Raw genomic sequence first — 17,290 nt, 5'->3', positions numbered from 1 at the left:
AATAAAAGAGTGACGACCAGTTTCAGTTGGTGGATTTGCAAAGCTCGCTCACAAAAGACTCGAATGGCAGCGTGGTCGTGTCGTTCCAGCTGCGGTTCCAGCTCCGACAATCATAGAGTAATCCATTGCCATTCCCTTGTCGACATCAACACCAACACCAACTCCAACTCCAACGCTCGAAGAACAGCTCTGGAAATTCAATCGCACACCTTCACGGCTCATGTACCGGGCACACCGTTTCTGAGTGTCAACCCACACAGCGGCAGCCATATCAGCCTATGAAGCAGCGGCCACCGTGCCCGTGCCAGTAGCATCATCACTTGCTCCCACCTGCTGCTCAATACCCTCGCTTGCCTTGGCCGCCAGAATCTTAGCCTGTGCCTGCTGGGCGATCTTCTTCTTCTGTTTTTCTGCCCACTCGCGACTGGCCTGCCGCCCTCTCTCTGCGGCCGCCGCCCTCGCCTTCCGGGTGGCCTCTTCCTTCTCCCGTCGTTCTTTCTCCGCGCGTTCCAGTTCGGCTTTGGTGCGGCCAAAGACCTCTTTGCCTTTAGCTTTCTGGTGGACGACATCGTCCTTGGTGATGGCGGACTTTTGACCGGTTGTCAGTATCAGGGACGAGACACGTGGCTTCTGTGCCGCGGCTGAGGGGGTCGTGGTGGTCGTGGTGGTGGTACGTCGAACGCTGGAGTTCGCTTTTGTGGCGGTTGAATCTGCCGCTTTAGGTTTTGCATCCAGCGATACGGGACGTGGTTTTGGCTGCGAAACAGTAGCGGGCTTGGGGGCAACATTCTCCTTGTTGATTCCGTTGGCGTAGATACTCATCCTTGCTTGACTGGCCTTGTTCTCTCGTGGGACGACACTAGGTCGAGCTACTTTGGCAGGCACAGGACGGGCCTTGAAAACCTTCTTTTCCTTCTCGGCTTCTTCTTCACGTTTGAGCCGCTCTTCACGGTGTGCTTTCAACTTGGCGGAAATGGCCTCTCCTGGTAGTTGAAACGTTGGCTTGGTCGGTGGTTTGCTGGATTTGGCGGGGACAAAGGGTGGCTTGCTGGTTGACAGATTCTCACTAGGAACGCGCTTCTTGGTGGTGTTTGGCAAGCTCTTAGCTGGGGAGGTCGAGAAGGAGAGCGAGGGTGGTGCAGGTTGAGCAGGAGTCGGTCGAGGTTTGTGTCCGTCAGGGATCGGTTTCCTGGCTGGCTTCGCAGCGACAGCGGGTTTGGCGGTAGATTTGACAGACGACTGTCGCGAAACGAGAGGCTTTGGTCGATCGCTAGCTTTAGGTGCGGTTCGTGGCTTTGCAAGTAACTCACGCTGCGTTCGTGCTGGGCTTGCCCCGGCCTTCTTGGCTGACCTCAAAGCAGGGCCCTCTGATGGAAGGTTGATACGAGCGGGGCTGTTCTTCCTAGACTTGACTGGGGACTCCATCTTCAGATCTTCCAAGGCCGGGAGTGTCTCAGCAATCTTTTCGATTGCATCTTCCAACGCGTCAATAGCCTCGACCGAGTCTTCAATTCGTGCTGTTCGCGACGTGATCCGTTCGACGAGGGAGTCGGGCGATTTACTCTCCCCTTCAGACGAGAGCATCCTGCCTGGGGTTCTCGAGGTGATTTTCTCAACAAACGAGTCCTCAACGGCGTCGTCAGCCGAAGCTGCTATTCCTTCTACCGGCTTGTGGATGGCTGGGTTGAATTTGGGGGTCTTTGGAGCCTCAACCGGAACGTGGTGCGGTGTGGAATTTGAGTCGAGGGCTGCGTGGGTTTCTGCCGGTGTGTCTCCCACGTCAGGCAAAAGTTCCTCGTGGGCAGTATCGTTTGCCTCGACCGTCTCTTTCTTCGGCTGTCTACTTTTCTTCTTGCCCTTAGCCTTCTTGAGCGATAACGTTGACTCGTCGGTAAAAGGATCTTCGTGACCCGGCGGGTTAGTCTCGGTGGTGATATCTTTCAAAGGTTGCCGACTCAAGTCCTCCGCGTTCGCGTTGCTGTCAGCTGAGGTGTGGAAGGAATCCGCGTCGGCATCCTCGTGGATAAGTTGCGCTTGGGGTTCTTCTTGAACCTGAGCTCGCAAAGCTGCACGAGTTACGCGCATGATGAAGGTTTGGTTTAGTAGCTCGTGTACGGACTAATGGTTGCTATAGTGCCGAGTGTGATGCTGATACTGAAAGTTCAGTCCTGTCTTACTGTGAGGATCGAGGGATGAGCATCTGTGACGCGCTTTGTTTGGAAGGGGGCGCCCCAGCAACGACGGTGGAGCTGCTGCTTTAACCGAGATTTGGCCCTACGCTAAACCGTTTACGGAGTCCTCTCAGCCTCACCTCTCAGCCTCGCTTCAACAATATTGCTCCGTACCGAAAAGTAAAAACAAATGAGTACGGAGTACAATTCGGTTGCGCACAATTTGGTCCGAACTACGGAGTAGATAACGTAAATGTGACTGTGAGCCTTCTACCAGTGGGAAGCGCTGTTCGCAAGCTCTGGCCAAACGGCTCAAGCAGTTGCGTGCATGGAGAAAACCCCGCTGCGGTGTTGCCCGTGTTGACGGGTACTTCGAGTACTAGGTTTGGACTTCTCAGATATGCCCTATATGTCGTCCGTCTTTTGACTTCTTAGGACTTCAAATTGTGGGTGTGGATTTTGTTAAAACGCTGGGTTGGCGAGTAAATCAGATGAGACCGGGCAGTATCATCTTCTCTGTTTCCAACTTTGCCATGTCCACGAGGAGTGCCGAGATAGAAGAAATCAAGCTGTACCCAGTTCCCTCCGCCTTTCTGCCGTCAACTTGCCCCGTGCCATCTCATTTCTATTATCTCATGTGACCGGCTGCTCTAGCTTCGGCAGACGCCAAATGTCTCGAATCTCATCCAGCCACTGCTGTATCTCGACGGTGTCTCCTCCAACTCGCTTTCCATCCACAAGTTGCCCATGCGCACGAACCTTACCCTGCCCGACTTCTAGAGCATCCTGGTCAGACCATTTCGGCACGTGGAGCCAGCTGTGTCCAGGATCACATATGTATCGTTCCAACTTGTTCGCCTTTAGCTTCTCCACACAGTCGTCGGTAAACTGCGTGTCCGGGCAGTATCGACACACATAGATATCGTTGGCGTACCACCAGTTGCGTCCACAGAAGCCGTCGCAACTATACCCGATCGGACCATTACGGTCAGTAGCATCCTGAACGTCAATATCTTCCTCGATCCATGCGGCAGCAACTTCTACACCCTCGACTTCGTCAGAGAGCTCAAGTTCCTGCAGCTTGGTGCTGTCGGAGCCCTTTTCGGTGGGCGCTTCCTGGTCGGGGATCTTGAAAACGTCATCAGGTCCAAGCAATGACCATGCACTCAGCGCGTTGAGGTCGTCGCCCGTATGCATCAGGAGGTTGGCGATAGTCTTATACCCGAAGACATCATTGTCCGGATCATGGTCGGAGAGGATGACGAATGCCGCAATCATATCCTCCCTAAATAGCTTGCGCGCCTCTTCGACTTGACCCTGTAGAACGTAATAAGCCGCCAGATAGGAGGTCGGTTGGAAGCCACTAGGCGATAGCGAGGCAGGGCGGTTGATTCTCAGAAGTTGTTGGAAGTTCTGCTCTCGTTCTTCCGGCGAGATGTCTGGATTCTTGGCTTGGTGGAAGAAATGCTGTGCCACAAAGCGTGCGGCCATTTGGCGGATTCTTACCAAGTCGTAGCTTGATGGGAGGTATAGAGACTGGCAGTCGTCCCAGCATCGGATTGCTTGTTGAATGTGTGAGTCGTCCGATGTACCCCGGGCCAGACATACGCCCTGATAGAGAAGGAGCACACCTTCAGTGATTGTTGCATTACTCCTTCTAACGTCGGCAATCGCTGTTTCGATGGCTCTGAGGACGTGACCGTTGAAAGCCTTATCCGCCTGACCCAGGAATAGAATGATGTGAAGCGGCTCGAGTGAGAAAGATGCCGCCTCATTCACAGCTAAATACCAGAGAAAGGCCGGGAAAAGGTCCAGATTTGACGATGGTTCCTTTTGGTTGACCATCCGCGCCAGCATGTTCCTGGCTTCTTCTTCCCTTTCCTCCGCATAGACAGCCTTGAGGAGTACGCCACGGGTAGAATGGTTCCCCTGGTCCATGTCGAGCGCTTCCTCATATAGTGCGAATGCGCGATCGAGGCATTTCAGCTCTGCCTGCCAGTCTGCCAGTCTCTCTAGGTTTCGCGCGAGGTCCTGTCGCCCATCATCTCCGGCCTCGGGCGTCTGGAACGATGACCTCAGGTGTTCGACGACCGTCTCAAGCCTCTCGCATGCCAATGTTTTTAATTCCTCCTTTCTCACGGGGTCGTCCTCGTCTCGACTCATCTTCTCCACTGCGACCGCCCATATCTCATCGACTGACCACCCACCACCAAGTTCTTTCGCTTTCTCGCATTGTTGCTTTGCGGCCGCAGGCTCATAGTTTTGGGCAAAAGTCTCCGCGATACGCTCGTACCACAATGCGTCCAGGTTCGTGTCGTTGAGAGACAGGGCCTGCTGCACCCATGCTGCAGCATCGAAAACGTCCTCCTCAAGCGATCGTTCTGGTGTTGCAATACTGCCTGGTCCCGATGTATCGTCCACGTCTTCTTGACGTTCTATCGTAGCCTTCAAGTACACGGGTTGTTCCTCCAGCTCCTCATCCGAGTTTCGCTCCCGGTTGGTCAGTATGTCAAAAGCCTTGTGAGAGAGATGGGGCCTACCAATAGCATATATTTATGGACCCACATATATGCTTCACTCGCCCACCAAGTACGATCGCGAAGCCAGCGTCTTGCCACCATCAAAGTAATGGGCTTGAAAACACCTCCTCTGCCCTCGGTGGGTGCTGTGTGGTCCCTTATCCATCGTCGCTCTCGCGGTTGGAGTGCGGTAACCGTATTTGGGTCAGTCAGCCAATTTTCCACGATGGCTGCTTTTTTGGGCTCTAACCAGTCCCAGGATACTACTTTTTCGGCGCTCCAGAACTTCTCTATACCCTCTACGTCGCCCAGGAGGTCCACAAGGCTTTTGGCGATGTCCCTTCGCTGCGTAGCCTCCAGCTCAACTGTGTGCAACGAGTCGTAGGTCTCCTTGAGGTGCGAGGGAAGTTCTCGCATCGCATAGGGAACCAGGCACTGCGTCTTCTCGTGGGGCTCGTCGTTTAGAAGTCTCAGCAGTTGCTCTGTGATATGGTAGTGCGCCTGAGCCCTATCCGTGCGGATCGTGCCCTTGCTATCGTTGTTGGACATGGTGAGGAAATCGAACTTGCCAATGCCGACGCGCTCGGTCAGGTCCCAGAAGAATTGTTGCACAGTGCGCGGATCCGCTTGGTTGATCGATACAGTCATGGTGATTCTGGCGTTGTCGAGGACGGAGGCGGACTCATTCCCCCACCCGGAGCTCCCCTGGAGGGTGAATAGTCGTGCAATCTCCGGCTCTACCAACACTTGGTCCCCTTCAACCTTGAGCACTTTGGTGTACTTCTTCGTGAGCTTTCTCTCAAACGGTTGCAACGAAGATTTTCCCGAACTCAAAAAGACGGTGGCCCTCAGTTCATCCGTTGTGAGAGGCCCGACTCCGAAAACGCACCAGTGGAGCAGCACGCTCAACTCGGCGATCTCGTGGGCGTTGAGAGTTGCGTTGAGGTCGCCAAGGACCTTTTTGGCCAATTTGCCTGAATCTTCAGCAGGATCCTCCCACAAGATAGTCCGAACATCATCCAGGTACGCGTCGGAGTCGACGGCCTCCTTGATCCTTTCCAGCTTTTGTTGAACGATAGAGAAAGACCCCTGCGCGACAGCTGGCAGAATTTCACGGACATCTTGTAGGAGAGCGAGCATTTCCGCATGTTGGCCCTGAAGGGCTTCAGTGGTTTTCAGTTCTTCCTCAATGTACAAGCTGATGTCAGACGAATTGCGTGTCGAGATGTCTATGGTTTCAAATCTGCCCTCAAACACTTTCGGGGCGCCCGCGGCGATGATGCGCATATGTTGTCGAACTGTCTTGGTCGGAGTGCGGGCCTCGTCCCGGATGGTCTTGATGAGTTTGAGAAACCTCGCGCGATTGGTTTCTGACAATTCGTCAAGACCATCGAAGATCAGAACGAAATTGGCCTCTTCCTTTGTTTGAGAAGATCTCGAAAAATGCAGCTTGTCCCACCATAGCTTTTCGACGGGGTCTTTCTCTTTGCCAACCTCAGGCGGCTTGAAACCATCTTTGAGAGCAGCCATCTCTTTTGCATAAGGTCTGTATTGGCCCGCCAGTTGAATGGCCATTGACTTGAGTGCGAACACTAACTCGTCCCTGTTCTTATCTTTCGAGCCTCTCGCATCTCGTCCGGTGAATGTATGATACGCAATGGCAACATCTGTGCTCGTGGTAGTTATGCGCAGGTCCTTCTCGATACTTGCCAAGAGAGATGATTTGCCAGTCTTTGGATCTCCAGACAGAAGAAGCAGGGGGATCGTGTCCTTATTGGGGCTCTTCCACTCTTGGTAGTCCTCATCATCCAGCAACCACTGTCCAGTCCCTGGAAGAAGATTATCCATCATGTTTAGCGTCAATTTCCTTGCTTCTTCAGCAGACTCCCTGGTCATGGACACCATCGTCGCCATCTGCTCCACCCGCTCCGAGAGGATGACTTGCATCCTGCGGTCGGTCACATCGGCAACGACGATGTTCATATTCCCTTCCAGATTGCTGAGCTTCTCGGCATTCTCATATTGGGTGTTGAGGACCTCCACCAGCTTGCCTTCGCTGCTGAGGACGTGTTGCAGGGTTACGGCCTCTGTGACGTGGCTTTGCTTGTCAATCAGAGCCTTGAACTTGTCGAGCTCAGCCCTGACACCACTGTCATCATTCAAAAAGGTGATTTTCGCCCCAATCTTGATGTGATGGAAGAGCCCACCCTCGATGATTTTGATCGACAATCCGCAGATTCTGATCATTGACTAATGTGCTCTCAGAGTTGGGATCAGCTAACTGCTTTCACAGACAGAGGCAATGCTGCGACACATATGCCGGACGGTACGGTACAATGTTAAAAAAGACTGACCATCATAAGCTTGTGAATGCCATCTCTAAGTTCAGGGTCCAGCGTGGTGTAGTGCCCATAGATCTTGAACAGGACGAGAAAATGTGAGATCTCTTCGAACAGGCTACCGACACCCTCGTAAACACTGGCGATCTTTCCCGGAACGTCGATCAAGAACGATATGGCATTGAAGCACAGAGTGGCGGGCCCGAACACGATCGATACCCCTTCCGCGGCTAACCCACCCAGCAGTTGGATGCAGCTGAGTACCTGTGCGACAGTAGCCCGAAACTTCGCCTTCTTACCACCCTCTTCTGGAGCTCGATATTTTCTGTCGAGCTCTGCAAGAACATCATCCAAGCGCTTTTCTCGGTCGGTCCTCAAGCTGCGCCTAGTCAATTGGCTGAACTCGAGTTCGGCTTCCTGCCACATTGCCTTCAACTCCATCTCCGCCCGTGACAAGGCGGGCGCGGTCTGAGGCTGCCTCGGAGCCGCCATGGTGTTCGCCCTCGGATGTTTGGCTATGGCTCCTATGCCTTGTCTTGAGAATGAAAGAGAACGTCGCCAGCAGACTGAGGCCGACAGACCTGGGAACAAATTCGACCGGCCATGGCGTTCTAAGGCTGAGAATCATAGCTCTTCTAGATTCTGGAACGGATCATATGTTCCGCTGGCTAGTGGCAGCGTAGAGGCGCTGGTACCCTGTACTTGTGCAACCAATAAACAGGATGTAAGAGAGGCGAACGTCTTGGGCGGTGATGTGTTTGGTCAGGCCAGGGCCAGGTTCACCACCATTTAGAAGAGAAGTGGACCCAAACGCAACAGCATCTTTTTTAAGGCAATCGCTAGGACTGCGTCATGCATGCGCAGGCTGGCCTGAGGAAATGCGGTTGCCATCGGGTCGGACATTACTGGGAAAGGCCATTGGATACAAGAAGATGACGTGGTTCAATGGCTGCAACAATCTGCAAAGAGCAGCTGAGGAGCCGAGATCACATGGATGGTGAGCTGAAAGCTGAAAGCCGTCGCAGGGGACGAAGTCCAAAAGAGGTCGAGAGGCGGATATTCTTCAGACCGTTAGAGGCCGAAAAGACGGAGAGGCTTGTTTCGAGAGGCTCTATGACAGTGGACTCGAGTGTAGCGGGCACGGTGATATATTCATGCGAAAGTACGCCCAGGGAAGTCGTCTTCTAAGAGCAGTATGGAGTAAGTGGACGGAGTAATTAATTGATGAGTGGGTGAATTGGTTGAAGCTCGTGGTTGGACTTGCCGGCCAGCGTCTCTTGGAAATTCCGCCCGCCACTTTCACTTCCGTTTCACATCCGCTTCACTTCACTCCTGCCTCTTTGTGGCTTCAGCTTGTCCACCAATAGAATCTAGACACAAAAAGGGCAAGGTCAATGAATCGCATAGCAATAGCTTGATGAGATAGATAGTATTTCGAAACCCCTCACTCACTCATCCTTCCACGACGGGCTGGACACAACGCCCACCTGGAGGTCTGGCTGAGCTCATGGCTCGAGCTCGAGCCGACACGGGAAACTTCGCCAAAGAGCCTCACTCAGTATCTCTGAAAGGTATGTCAAGTGCACCGCGCTGGGAGAAGCCGATTACTTTTTGTTGTTACAAAGACAGCTATATTATTCGCTTATGCTAATACACTGAAACTGCAGTCCTAAGGTCAGTTGAGCCTGATATCTTTCCATGGGCTCTCGGTATCCAACTCCCGTGTTTCATCCAATTAATGCCCATCCGTATTGTAGGCTTTCACGACCGTCGCTTGCACAGCAACACCCCTTCCCTCGCGAGAATGAGACCAAGATACCCCATACAGCTTCCCTGGCGTATCCCGCTGAGACCGTGGACCAAGAATTCGTCTTATCTAGCAGTCTGGGCTTGCCTCCGTCGTTCGGATCCGCTCACGTCGGCGAAACTTTCTCCTGCGCGCTATGTGCCAACAATGAACTTCGGCCCGAGCAGACCTTGAAGACCGTTTCCGGAACTCGAATCCTTGCAGAGATGCAAACGCCGTCGCAGGCAGTTCCTTTGGAGCTCCATGCCGCCGAGGGCATCGCGGACGAGGACAGACCAGGGAGCGCCTTGCAGAGAATCATCCGATTCGATCTGAAGGAAGAAGGCAACCATGTCCTGGCCGTCAATGTAAGCTATACTGAGACCACAGGCGATGGCCAAGCGACAAGCGGCAGAGTGCGGTCATTTCGCAAGTTGTATCAGTTTCTGGCCCAGCCGTGCCTGAGCGTCCGGACAAAAACCACTGAGCTGGAGACCGCAGAGGTCGTCGATAAGACATATGGCCCATATGGCAAGACCGCATTGCTTCGGTATGTATTGGAAGCCCAGCTAGAGAATGTGTCCGATGCGGGGGTCGTTTTGGAGGAGACAAGGCTCCAATCGAGGCCACCGTTTAAGTCGACTTCACTCAATTGGGATGCTGAGGAGGGTATCGAAGATGGTGGCGAGCGCCCTTTGTTCAAGCCCCGCGATGTTATACAAGTCGCGTTCCTTGTCGAGCAACAAGAAGGCGTCTCAGACGGTCTGGAGGATGTGAAGAATAGTTTGAGACGAGACGGAAGGGCAGTGCTGGGCCAGCTCGCTATCCAGTGGCGCACCACGATGGGGGAACGAGGTTCCCTCAGCACAGGCAACCTCTTGACCCGACGAAGAGCAGCTTAGGAGCCTACCATCGTTGGTCGCTTCACACGTTGTGAGCCGAGGGCGCGACGCGCCAGATCTTGTGGAGCTCACGGGGCATGCATACCCAGACCGTTCAGCTTGCCCGTCAGCACACTCATCCTCGACTTCTTGCGAGGAATCGTTGGTAGATCGGGAAGCTTTTCCTCCTGCTTGAACAACCCCTCTTCGAGCTTGGCTGGCTTTCGTGTGATGATTGTGTGATAGTCACGTCCTTTTGCCGCCGGGCCCAGCTCAGGCCGCTCCGAGCTTGACGCCACGGAGACTATCCGCCACTGATGCTGGGATGTGTCCGAGAGAATGTCCGTCCGCGTCGGTACCGGGGTCGAGAGTGGCGAGAAGCTTTTGCGATTGAAGCCGATGCTCGGAAGGCTGGATCGAAGTCCCGCTCGGCCGCGTTTTGCCGTGATAATGGCGTCAAAGAGCGCGATGGAGGGCTTGGACGATTTCTCCTCTCGATCCATAATGAACTCATTCCAGGCTTGTGTCTGCTGTAGCATCTCCATGTATGCAGCGTGGTCGGGAGGCAGGCTCTTGATAAATGAACTGCTGTCAAAGGTGAACGTCGAGCCTAGCTTTCTCTTCTGTGCAGTCGCGGGCTGCATGAATCTCCGATAGGTATAAAACAAGCTGGCCATGCACCGCACGAAAGCGGCGCGGACTTGGTCAGGGTAGAAGGCCGCGGAGCAGACAACGGAGATTTGGTCGGCACAGCGATCGTGGATGACGAACCCACAGCCCCCGCATCTGTAGAACCCGTCTTGAGCTTTGTCGTCGCAGAGCACGCAGGTGGATGGACCGTCAGCGCCTCTCCACTGTAGACAGTGACCTTCCGACCAATATGTACCTTCACCGTTCCGTCCAGGCTGCGCACTCGCTCCAGGCATGATTGTAGACGCCGCCAGAGTTGATTGCGCATACGTAGAAGGCGCGTACGTCGACCCGTTTCGGTTGTCTGATAGGGTAGTACTTGTAGAGGGACTTGCAGCGTGTTTCACAAACGGGATGCTAGCCTTCCGAAGCATATGGGTGGACCCGGAGAAGCTCCGCTTTGAAAGTGAGTCAAAGTGTCCGGATTTCTTCTCTCTCAGAGACGTCTGAAGAGCATATCCCGAGTCGGTCCGCGGTGACGCAGAAGCAGGCGTCACAGGGAAGCTGCTAGTGACTGGAGATTGGCTGTCTGAGTCTGTAACCATGGAATGGCGTGCCGTTGATGATGTTCTCGGTCGGTCAGCACTTTTGCCCCTCGTCGGAGTCGAAGCCAAGAACACGTTGAGCATTGGGGCCCGACGAATGGTATCGGTAGCCGCCTGCGGACCGAACATTGTCGAGCTGAGACTGGCCAATTTGTTCAAGTTCGTTGATTTGGCAACGGCGGTAAAGGGGGACTCGATTTCCGCAGCAAAAGCATCATGCGGAAACGTCTCTGTGGCGTACGCGGGTGGTCCAGGCGTTACACCGAAGCTCTGATGGAGTGGCGCGGCTTGGTAGAGTAGGGACATCAGCTTCCGACGTTGCTGCTTCGGGAGGAATGGTGGTGGTGCTGTACTATGCAACTCATTCTTATCCAGGTCAACCAATACATAGTCGTCGTCGGGGACATCGTACTTGTCGTATTTCCGGTCAATGCCACAGATATACGGACACGGGGCATCCAACGCCTGGACCAGTCGTGACGGCAACACCGGAATATAGACACCTGTCCATTCCAGAGGCCAGATCAGTTCCAAAATCGCTTTGCTCACCAGCTGCAGCATCGCAACGTGGGATGAGAGCAGGATAATCCTTGACTCTGCCAAGGCGTATTCGAGAAGAAGGACGACGTTAGGTATAGTAAGGGTTCTGAAGATCGGGTACAAGTCGGTGGTACGACTGCCTGGGAGTTCGTTTGCCGCTTCTTTCTTCGCATAAAGCTGCAGTTCTCTGATCGAGGTCTGGACTTGGGTTTTGGACGATACGGGACGAGGTGCCTCAAGACATAGCGTGGCGACATATCTCTCGAGAGGCAGCCACATGCCAACTTTGGGAGAACTGGCTGGCACTCGCAACACTCCACCATCCGTCATGGGGACGACAATCGCCCGAAGCCATTGCCGCCAGAAGTTTGCCAGAGTGCTGTCGCTACCCAGGATTCCGTAAGCTCTTGGAACCCAGTACTTGGTCTCTGCGGTCATGAGGCCCTGAATATCCGATTCTGATTTCTGTCGCAGTGGCCGCAGCATATCAGACATGACAGTAATCTTCTCCTCGACCGCGCTGATTTCCTCTTCCAAGACTTCTCTGCCTTGAGAATCTTGGGAGACTTGAGGCAATTGTGTGAGCAGCCTGGAGAGCTTGGTGCTCTCTACTGCTAGCCGCTCCGCGAGTGAAGTTGCCATTTCTCGTTCCGCCTCGGACATATGAGCTTTCCGCCACTCATCACATTTCATGTCCAATGCGGCAGCGATGTCACGACTTACGGGAAGCCATACGGTGACTGACACTGCTGTGAGCCTAGAATTATCTGCGGCAGTCATGGAAAATTCGTGCCAGGTCGATCTCGGTTTGATATCGGATGAGACTACCTTGATGTCGTTTGGAAAGGCGAACATCGGTAAGTAGTCCGGGAACGGTCCTCTTTTCAGACCCTTCTCGGGATTGCTTGAGCGGGGATATCTCTCGAGTAGAGCAGGTTCGAACTTTCTTGTCAAGGGGTACTGTTCGGGTGAACTGTGAAAAGCGTCTGGGCTGGGAATAACGGAATTATAGCTGCTCATTCTGCGCGAGGTGCGAGTCGATGTTCGCCGGGCCACTGACAATTGGCGTTTCGTGCTGGACATGTCCTTGAACGACAAATGTCTGCGGATGCTTCCAAAATTGCGGTTGGGCAGAGAAGGCGGTTCGTCCTGGGCGACGATCTTCTGTGTTCGGAGGTGTGATTTTGAGCGCGTCGGTTTGGCTGTTTCAGCCGAGTTAAAGCTCAAGTCCAGGTAGAATTCGTCTCGATCCGTGGCAAATTTCTTCATAGCTTTGTCAAAGTCGGCCTCTGATATGGCTGAGGACATTCGAACATCAGGTGCAGCATCAGCAGGCCGGACCGTCATACTGCTCCGGTTGCTCTGGGTTTGGGTGGCGCTGTCGAGACTCTGAATTGTACTTCTCGCCTCATCGGATAGTTGAGAGAGTCTCTGGTACGAGTCGTGCCTGGAATGGCTCGCTGAACCACGAGGTGATTGCATGATTGAGGACTGGTCAAATTCGGGCGTGACCTCTTCCCTGATCGTCGTCTCGACGCCATTCTGTTCGACAAGATCATGAGACCACCGTTGCTGGGAGAAAGCGTCAACGAGTTGTTGGCTATCCAACCCCGCTATCCAAAAGTAATCTGCGAGTGGTCGAGAAGAGTCCGGATGTTCGGTCGTTGGTGGTGGCATGTTCGTGGTGAAACCTCGCGGTAAGAGAGAGAGAGAGTGAGTGTGTGTGTGTGTGCCTTTCAGCGATAATTCTAATGTCCCTCAGCCTTGTCTGTTCGCGCAACGAGGCGCCTCGCGTCTTCCAATGCAGGTCGCAAGATCAACACGAAGAACGTGAGAGTCTATGGCTCGGTGGACATGGCGGAGCTATGGGTCGAGAAATTCTAGATGATCATTTTTTTAACAGATGGCATGGCCGCATGGGCATTCTTCACCCTAGCCAACGGCTGCCCGTGCCCCGAACTCAAGGAAATGGTGCAGATGTGGCTGCCTCGATCTTCACCACAATTGCGAATGTCCTCCAGCCGCCAACGGCCACAAAACGTGGAGAGCCAAATACGAGGGAGTCGTGAAGATGCCGGCCGCGGTGGAATTTTGACCTGGGGACAGGGATGAGGTGCCGATCAAGGTCTGGAGATAAAGAGCGTCCAGGGTTCGCTTGGAGCTGGTGCCGAGACGCCAAACCTATCGTGAGCGGTGGGTTCGTGATGGATTCGGGAGGAGGACCACTGGCGCCACAATAACTCGTATGGACGATCTGATCGATGCGCTGCAGCTGTCAGGCATAATGCTGGACCTCCACGATGCACACGCTGCAGGCTGTTAGACAGGGTGAAGATAGGGGAAGCGCTGAGTGAGGAGGACTAGATGATCACCAGAGAACCTCGTCCAAGCAACGGGCCTTCGACACAAGAACTGCACACCACTCCAGCCGTGACCTAGCACGCATTGAGCGATTGAATTCAATATGAACTCTGCACGTCTGCAAATCATACGAGTAACCTGCCTGCAGCACAAGTACCGGACAGAAGTCTTGTCACTCGCTTTCTGGGGATGCTCAGCCAGCGGGCGGGGCTGGGTCGCACGCCAATTAGGCTTTCGGGCTAGACTCAAGCAAGGACGCGCCGCTACTCGGTTAAAGGAAGAAGCCTGTGACGCTTAGACTGGCACCGACTTAGGCCAGTTTCATGTCTCGGTTGGGCTTGATGCCCCTGAAACACACCTCACTGTGAGGGAGGCTTGACCACCGCCAAATAGGGTAACTGACAGCGTACTATGGCAGTCTAGCAGCGAGATCGTAAGCACTTCTGGGGGAGAATGCAGTCGAACGGCACGATGGAGATTGCGATGTTGATATGCATTGTTATTTGGTCGCTAGATGCTGCACGACGATGGATTCTGTTACAGACTTCTCTGCATATGCGGTGCCACCAGAACGGCTGACAGGCTGCAGCTGCAGATATGCACGAATGCATGGGATTTTCCAACCCAGCAAAGTGCGACCTTTGGCGCACGTCAACATGATCCTAACCTGTAACCTCGAATCCTATTGATCATTTTCTATCCAGACTGACCTACAGGGCCTCCATTCGGCTCCATTCGGCTCCATTCGGCTCCATGCCTCCCGCCGTCCACGATGCTTGAGCGATGACTTCTTTCTCTGCGGGCTTTTGAAGGCCGCAGAAAGTATATGAAACGTCCCGATCCCCCCAATTCTGACCTCCATACGAATCCATCACGTCCCAGCAAAATGTCGACGGCGACCACCTCGGGTGTGCGGCCCGACCTTGCCCCCACTGTTCCGCTAGTCTCGTCGGCCCTGACTGTCTTCTATGCCATCGTGGAAGGCGCAGTGTCTCACAGCTTGCGCAATCCGCGAAGGAACAACTCACCGTGATCGCTAAAATCCACCCCTCCTGGTGGACGGCCTTCCTACCTCCTGGCCTCGGTCAATCGTCGCCGTCACGATTCCCGGTGTCGGTGTCGAGACCTACGCCCTACCATACGTCCAAGGAGACAGTCTGACTCGAAGCTTGTGCCTGGCGGGTGCGGCTTTCACACTGGTCCATTTCGCCCTTGCTGCGACGATTGCACAAGTCATCAAGAATTCATGCGACAAAGAGGTCGAGAAACAGGAGAAGACAATGGTCTAAGCTGACTGTCCATTTGTGGGGCGCTGTGCTGGCTGATCCGCCTGCCCTCATTTGCTGCCTTTCGCAGTCAACAGTGAGACATAACTACGAGGTACTGGAAACCAGAATTCCAAAAGAGCGTGGAACCAGCCGACGTTGAACCTGCGCCGAAACCAATCCTGTCCGCTGCCGTCAACCCAACCAATACCCAGGAATGTCCTTGACTGGCGGCCAGATCACACCAAGCAGCGCTGCACCATCACCGAATCCATCACAGGTCATCTACTTACCACCCACGGATTCCTGCTTCGTTAGACCAATGGCCCCCAAATCCAACTTTGCGTAGGTCGGTTGCTTCTTGGTGCCCTTGCGAACAACTTCCATCCTCAAGGTGACAGTCTTGGGCTCTCCTTCATCCTTGGAGTCCCCTGCTTTCTGGTTCCCATCCTTGCCTTTCCAGCCACCGATCGTTCTCCCTGGTCGGCCATATCCTCCATAGCCCGTCGCTCGCTTGATTTCTCGTTCCTTCTTTCTCTGCTCCCACAGCTTCTTCTTCTCTTCGGCACGCTCGGCTTTCTTCATGGTACAGAAATCGTCGATCGCTTGGTTGAATTCTGGAATCTCCATGCGCAAGGTTCGATATGCGCCGTATGCCTTGAGTCTCCTCTCCCAGAAGCGAATGGCGACGTGGTCGGCGAGGAACTGTCTCACTTCCTCATCTGGAGGATTGAGGAACCAGAGCGTACGGACATCCTCGGAGTGGATTTGAACTGCGGCAATGCGATCCATGTGCCGGTTGGCTTCTGTGACAAGGTGCTCGCATCCGATGACACGAGCGCAGGCGCGGAGGATGAAGAGGTAGGTGAACGGTTTGACGCTGGGGATCTTGAGCTGCTCAAGCCCTCGGCCCTGGCACGAAGCCAACATCCAATTGAGCATGTCTTTCCAGACCTTGAAGTTCCCGCCCACAACAGTCACGCTCTTCTTCGAACCGATCTTGAGGATGTCGTCGGTCTTCATCTTGTTCATGGGTGGAAATTCGGCCTTCCATGTGGTTGAGAAGGTGGTGACAACGTTTTTCGGAAATGCTTCGAAGAGGATTCGTCTGTTGACTGAGTCGGCGTTGTCGCTCTCCTTGTACCAGATTGTGATGGTCTCGCCGGCTTTAAGGCTAACGCGATCGTCAGCGGCGTCAACCCATGACTAAGTATGATATAGATCGAGACGTTCCCGGCAAATTTCGGGTAAGGAAGTATTTTGAGACCAGAAAGAGAGAAGACTTACTTCTTGAGGCTGGTCGGAGACAAAGACAAGAGCGATTGAGACATCCTTGTCCACAATCGAAGACGCGATTCCAATGGTCGTGTGCAGCGTGTCTGATCTTGGGAGGAACTCCTGCGAATGGAAGATCGATCTTGGGATTAGGTTGATCACTCGCAGCAGAAAGGCGGCGATGCAACCGCTGAAATTGATATGTGGTGTCCCCGGGGCAGAAGATCCAGATCTCGCAAAACAGAAGGACAAGTGTACCAGGCTGAGGACGAGGACGAGGACGAGGATAAGAAGTCAAAGATATCAAGATGCTGCTGAAGTTAAGATCCAGTCGAGGACGCATGGAATGGGAGATACTTATACTTGTTCGGACCACGGCAGTGAGAGTGAGTGACAAAACCGCTCGGTTACCCGTGGTCCGCAAACAAAATAGAAGGCAGAGCAGGGCCGTGAGGTGTCATGACGGGCTATAGATTCAATCGCAGGTCAGTTGCGTCGGACGAACTGTAAAGGTGAAACTGAAGGTAAGAGTGAAGCCGCAGATGAAATCCCGAGCTGAATGAGATGAGGTAGGGTTATGGTGACATTTGAGTGACTGAGGAAGTGAAGGAGTGAGTGTGAGAGAGAGTAAATGAAGAAATGAGTGAGTGAGCAGATGATTCAAGGAATGAGCAAGTGAGAAACCAGCAACGCATGGGATTGTCACTGCGCCGCGAGAGGGTCTATGAGACGGAAAATAATGTCTCTTGACGGTCGATCAATCTGCAAGCACTTTTGGCATTGAGTGACTGGCAGGCTGAATCGCGAAGGGAACAGATGTCACGCATCGAGCATCGAGCATCGAGCATCGAGCATCGAGCATCGAGCATCGAGCATCGAGCATCGAGCATCGAGCATCGAGCATCGAGCATCGAGCAT

At 53.8% G+C, this 17,290-nt stretch overlaps 6 protein-coding genes across 6 annotated transcripts; 2 read left to right on the top strand and 4 right to left on the bottom strand.

The window, feature by feature from the left end:
- Positions 1 to 276: 276 nt before the first annotated feature.
- Positions 277 to 2,085, bottom strand: G647_09348 (uncharacterized protein; the record flags this gene model as incomplete). The annotated part of the gene is made up of 1 exon (XM_008733651.1): positions 277 to 2,085. One exon carries the CDS (start codon positions 2,083 to 2,085, stop codon positions 277 to 279), a length of 1,809 nt encoding a protein of 602 aa, XP_008731873.1.
- A 719-nt stretch (positions 2,086 to 2,804) lies between these two features.
- Positions 2,805 to 7,521, bottom strand: G647_09347 (uncharacterized protein; the record flags this gene model as incomplete). Its single annotated transcript, XM_008733650.1, has 3 exons — positions 2,805 to 4,661; positions 4,712 to 6,940; positions 7,045 to 7,521. The coding sequence occupies 3 exons, from the start codon at positions 7,519 to 7,521 to the stop codon at positions 2,805 to 2,807; spliced, it is 4,563 nt and encodes a 1,520-aa protein (XP_008731872.1).
- A 1,015-nt stretch (positions 7,522 to 8,536) lies between these two features.
- Positions 8,537 to 9,717, top strand: G647_09346 (uncharacterized protein; the record flags this gene model as incomplete). The annotated part of the gene is made up of 3 exons (XM_008733649.1): positions 8,537 to 8,600; positions 8,697 to 8,703; positions 8,787 to 9,717. 3 exons carry the CDS (start codon positions 8,537 to 8,539, stop codon positions 9,715 to 9,717), a joined length of 1,002 nt encoding a protein of 333 aa, XP_008731871.1.
- A 68-nt stretch (positions 9,718 to 9,785) lies between these two features.
- On the bottom strand, positions 9,786 to 13,148 carry G647_09345 (uncharacterized protein; the record flags this gene model as incomplete). Its single annotated transcript, XM_008733648.1, has 1 exon — positions 9,786 to 13,148. The coding sequence occupies one exon, from the start codon at positions 13,146 to 13,148 to the stop codon at positions 9,786 to 9,788; it is 3,363 nt and encodes a 1,120-aa protein (XP_008731870.1).
- Positions 13,149 to 14,886: 1,738 nt separating this feature from the next.
- On the top strand, positions 14,887 to 15,102 carry G647_09344 (uncharacterized protein; the record flags this gene model as incomplete). Its single annotated transcript, XM_008733647.1, has 1 exon — positions 14,887 to 15,102. A coding segment is annotated over one exon (216 nt), but the record flags the coding sequence as incomplete, so codon positions are not given.
- A 280-nt stretch (positions 15,103 to 15,382) lies between these two features.
- Positions 15,383 to 16,428, bottom strand: G647_09343 (uncharacterized protein; the record flags this gene model as incomplete). The annotated part of the gene is made up of 2 exons (XM_008733646.1): positions 15,383 to 16,271; positions 16,385 to 16,428. The coding sequence occupies 2 exons, from the start codon at positions 16,426 to 16,428 to the stop codon at positions 15,383 to 15,385; spliced, it is 933 nt and encodes a 310-aa protein (XP_008731868.1).
- Between the last annotated feature and the right edge of the window lie 862 nt (positions 16,429 to 17,290).

Source organism: Cladophialophora carrionii, assembly GCF_000365165.1.
Source record: "Cladophialophora carrionii CBS 160.54 unplaced genomic scaffold supercont1.9, whole genome shotgun sequence".
Taxonomy (NCBI): Eukaryota; Fungi; Ascomycota; class Eurotiomycetes; order Chaetothyriales; family Herpotrichiellaceae; genus Cladophialophora; species Cladophialophora carrionii.
The sequence above is the reverse complement of the archived record's forward strand: the minus strand, read 5'-3'. Positions and strand labels throughout refer to the sequence as shown.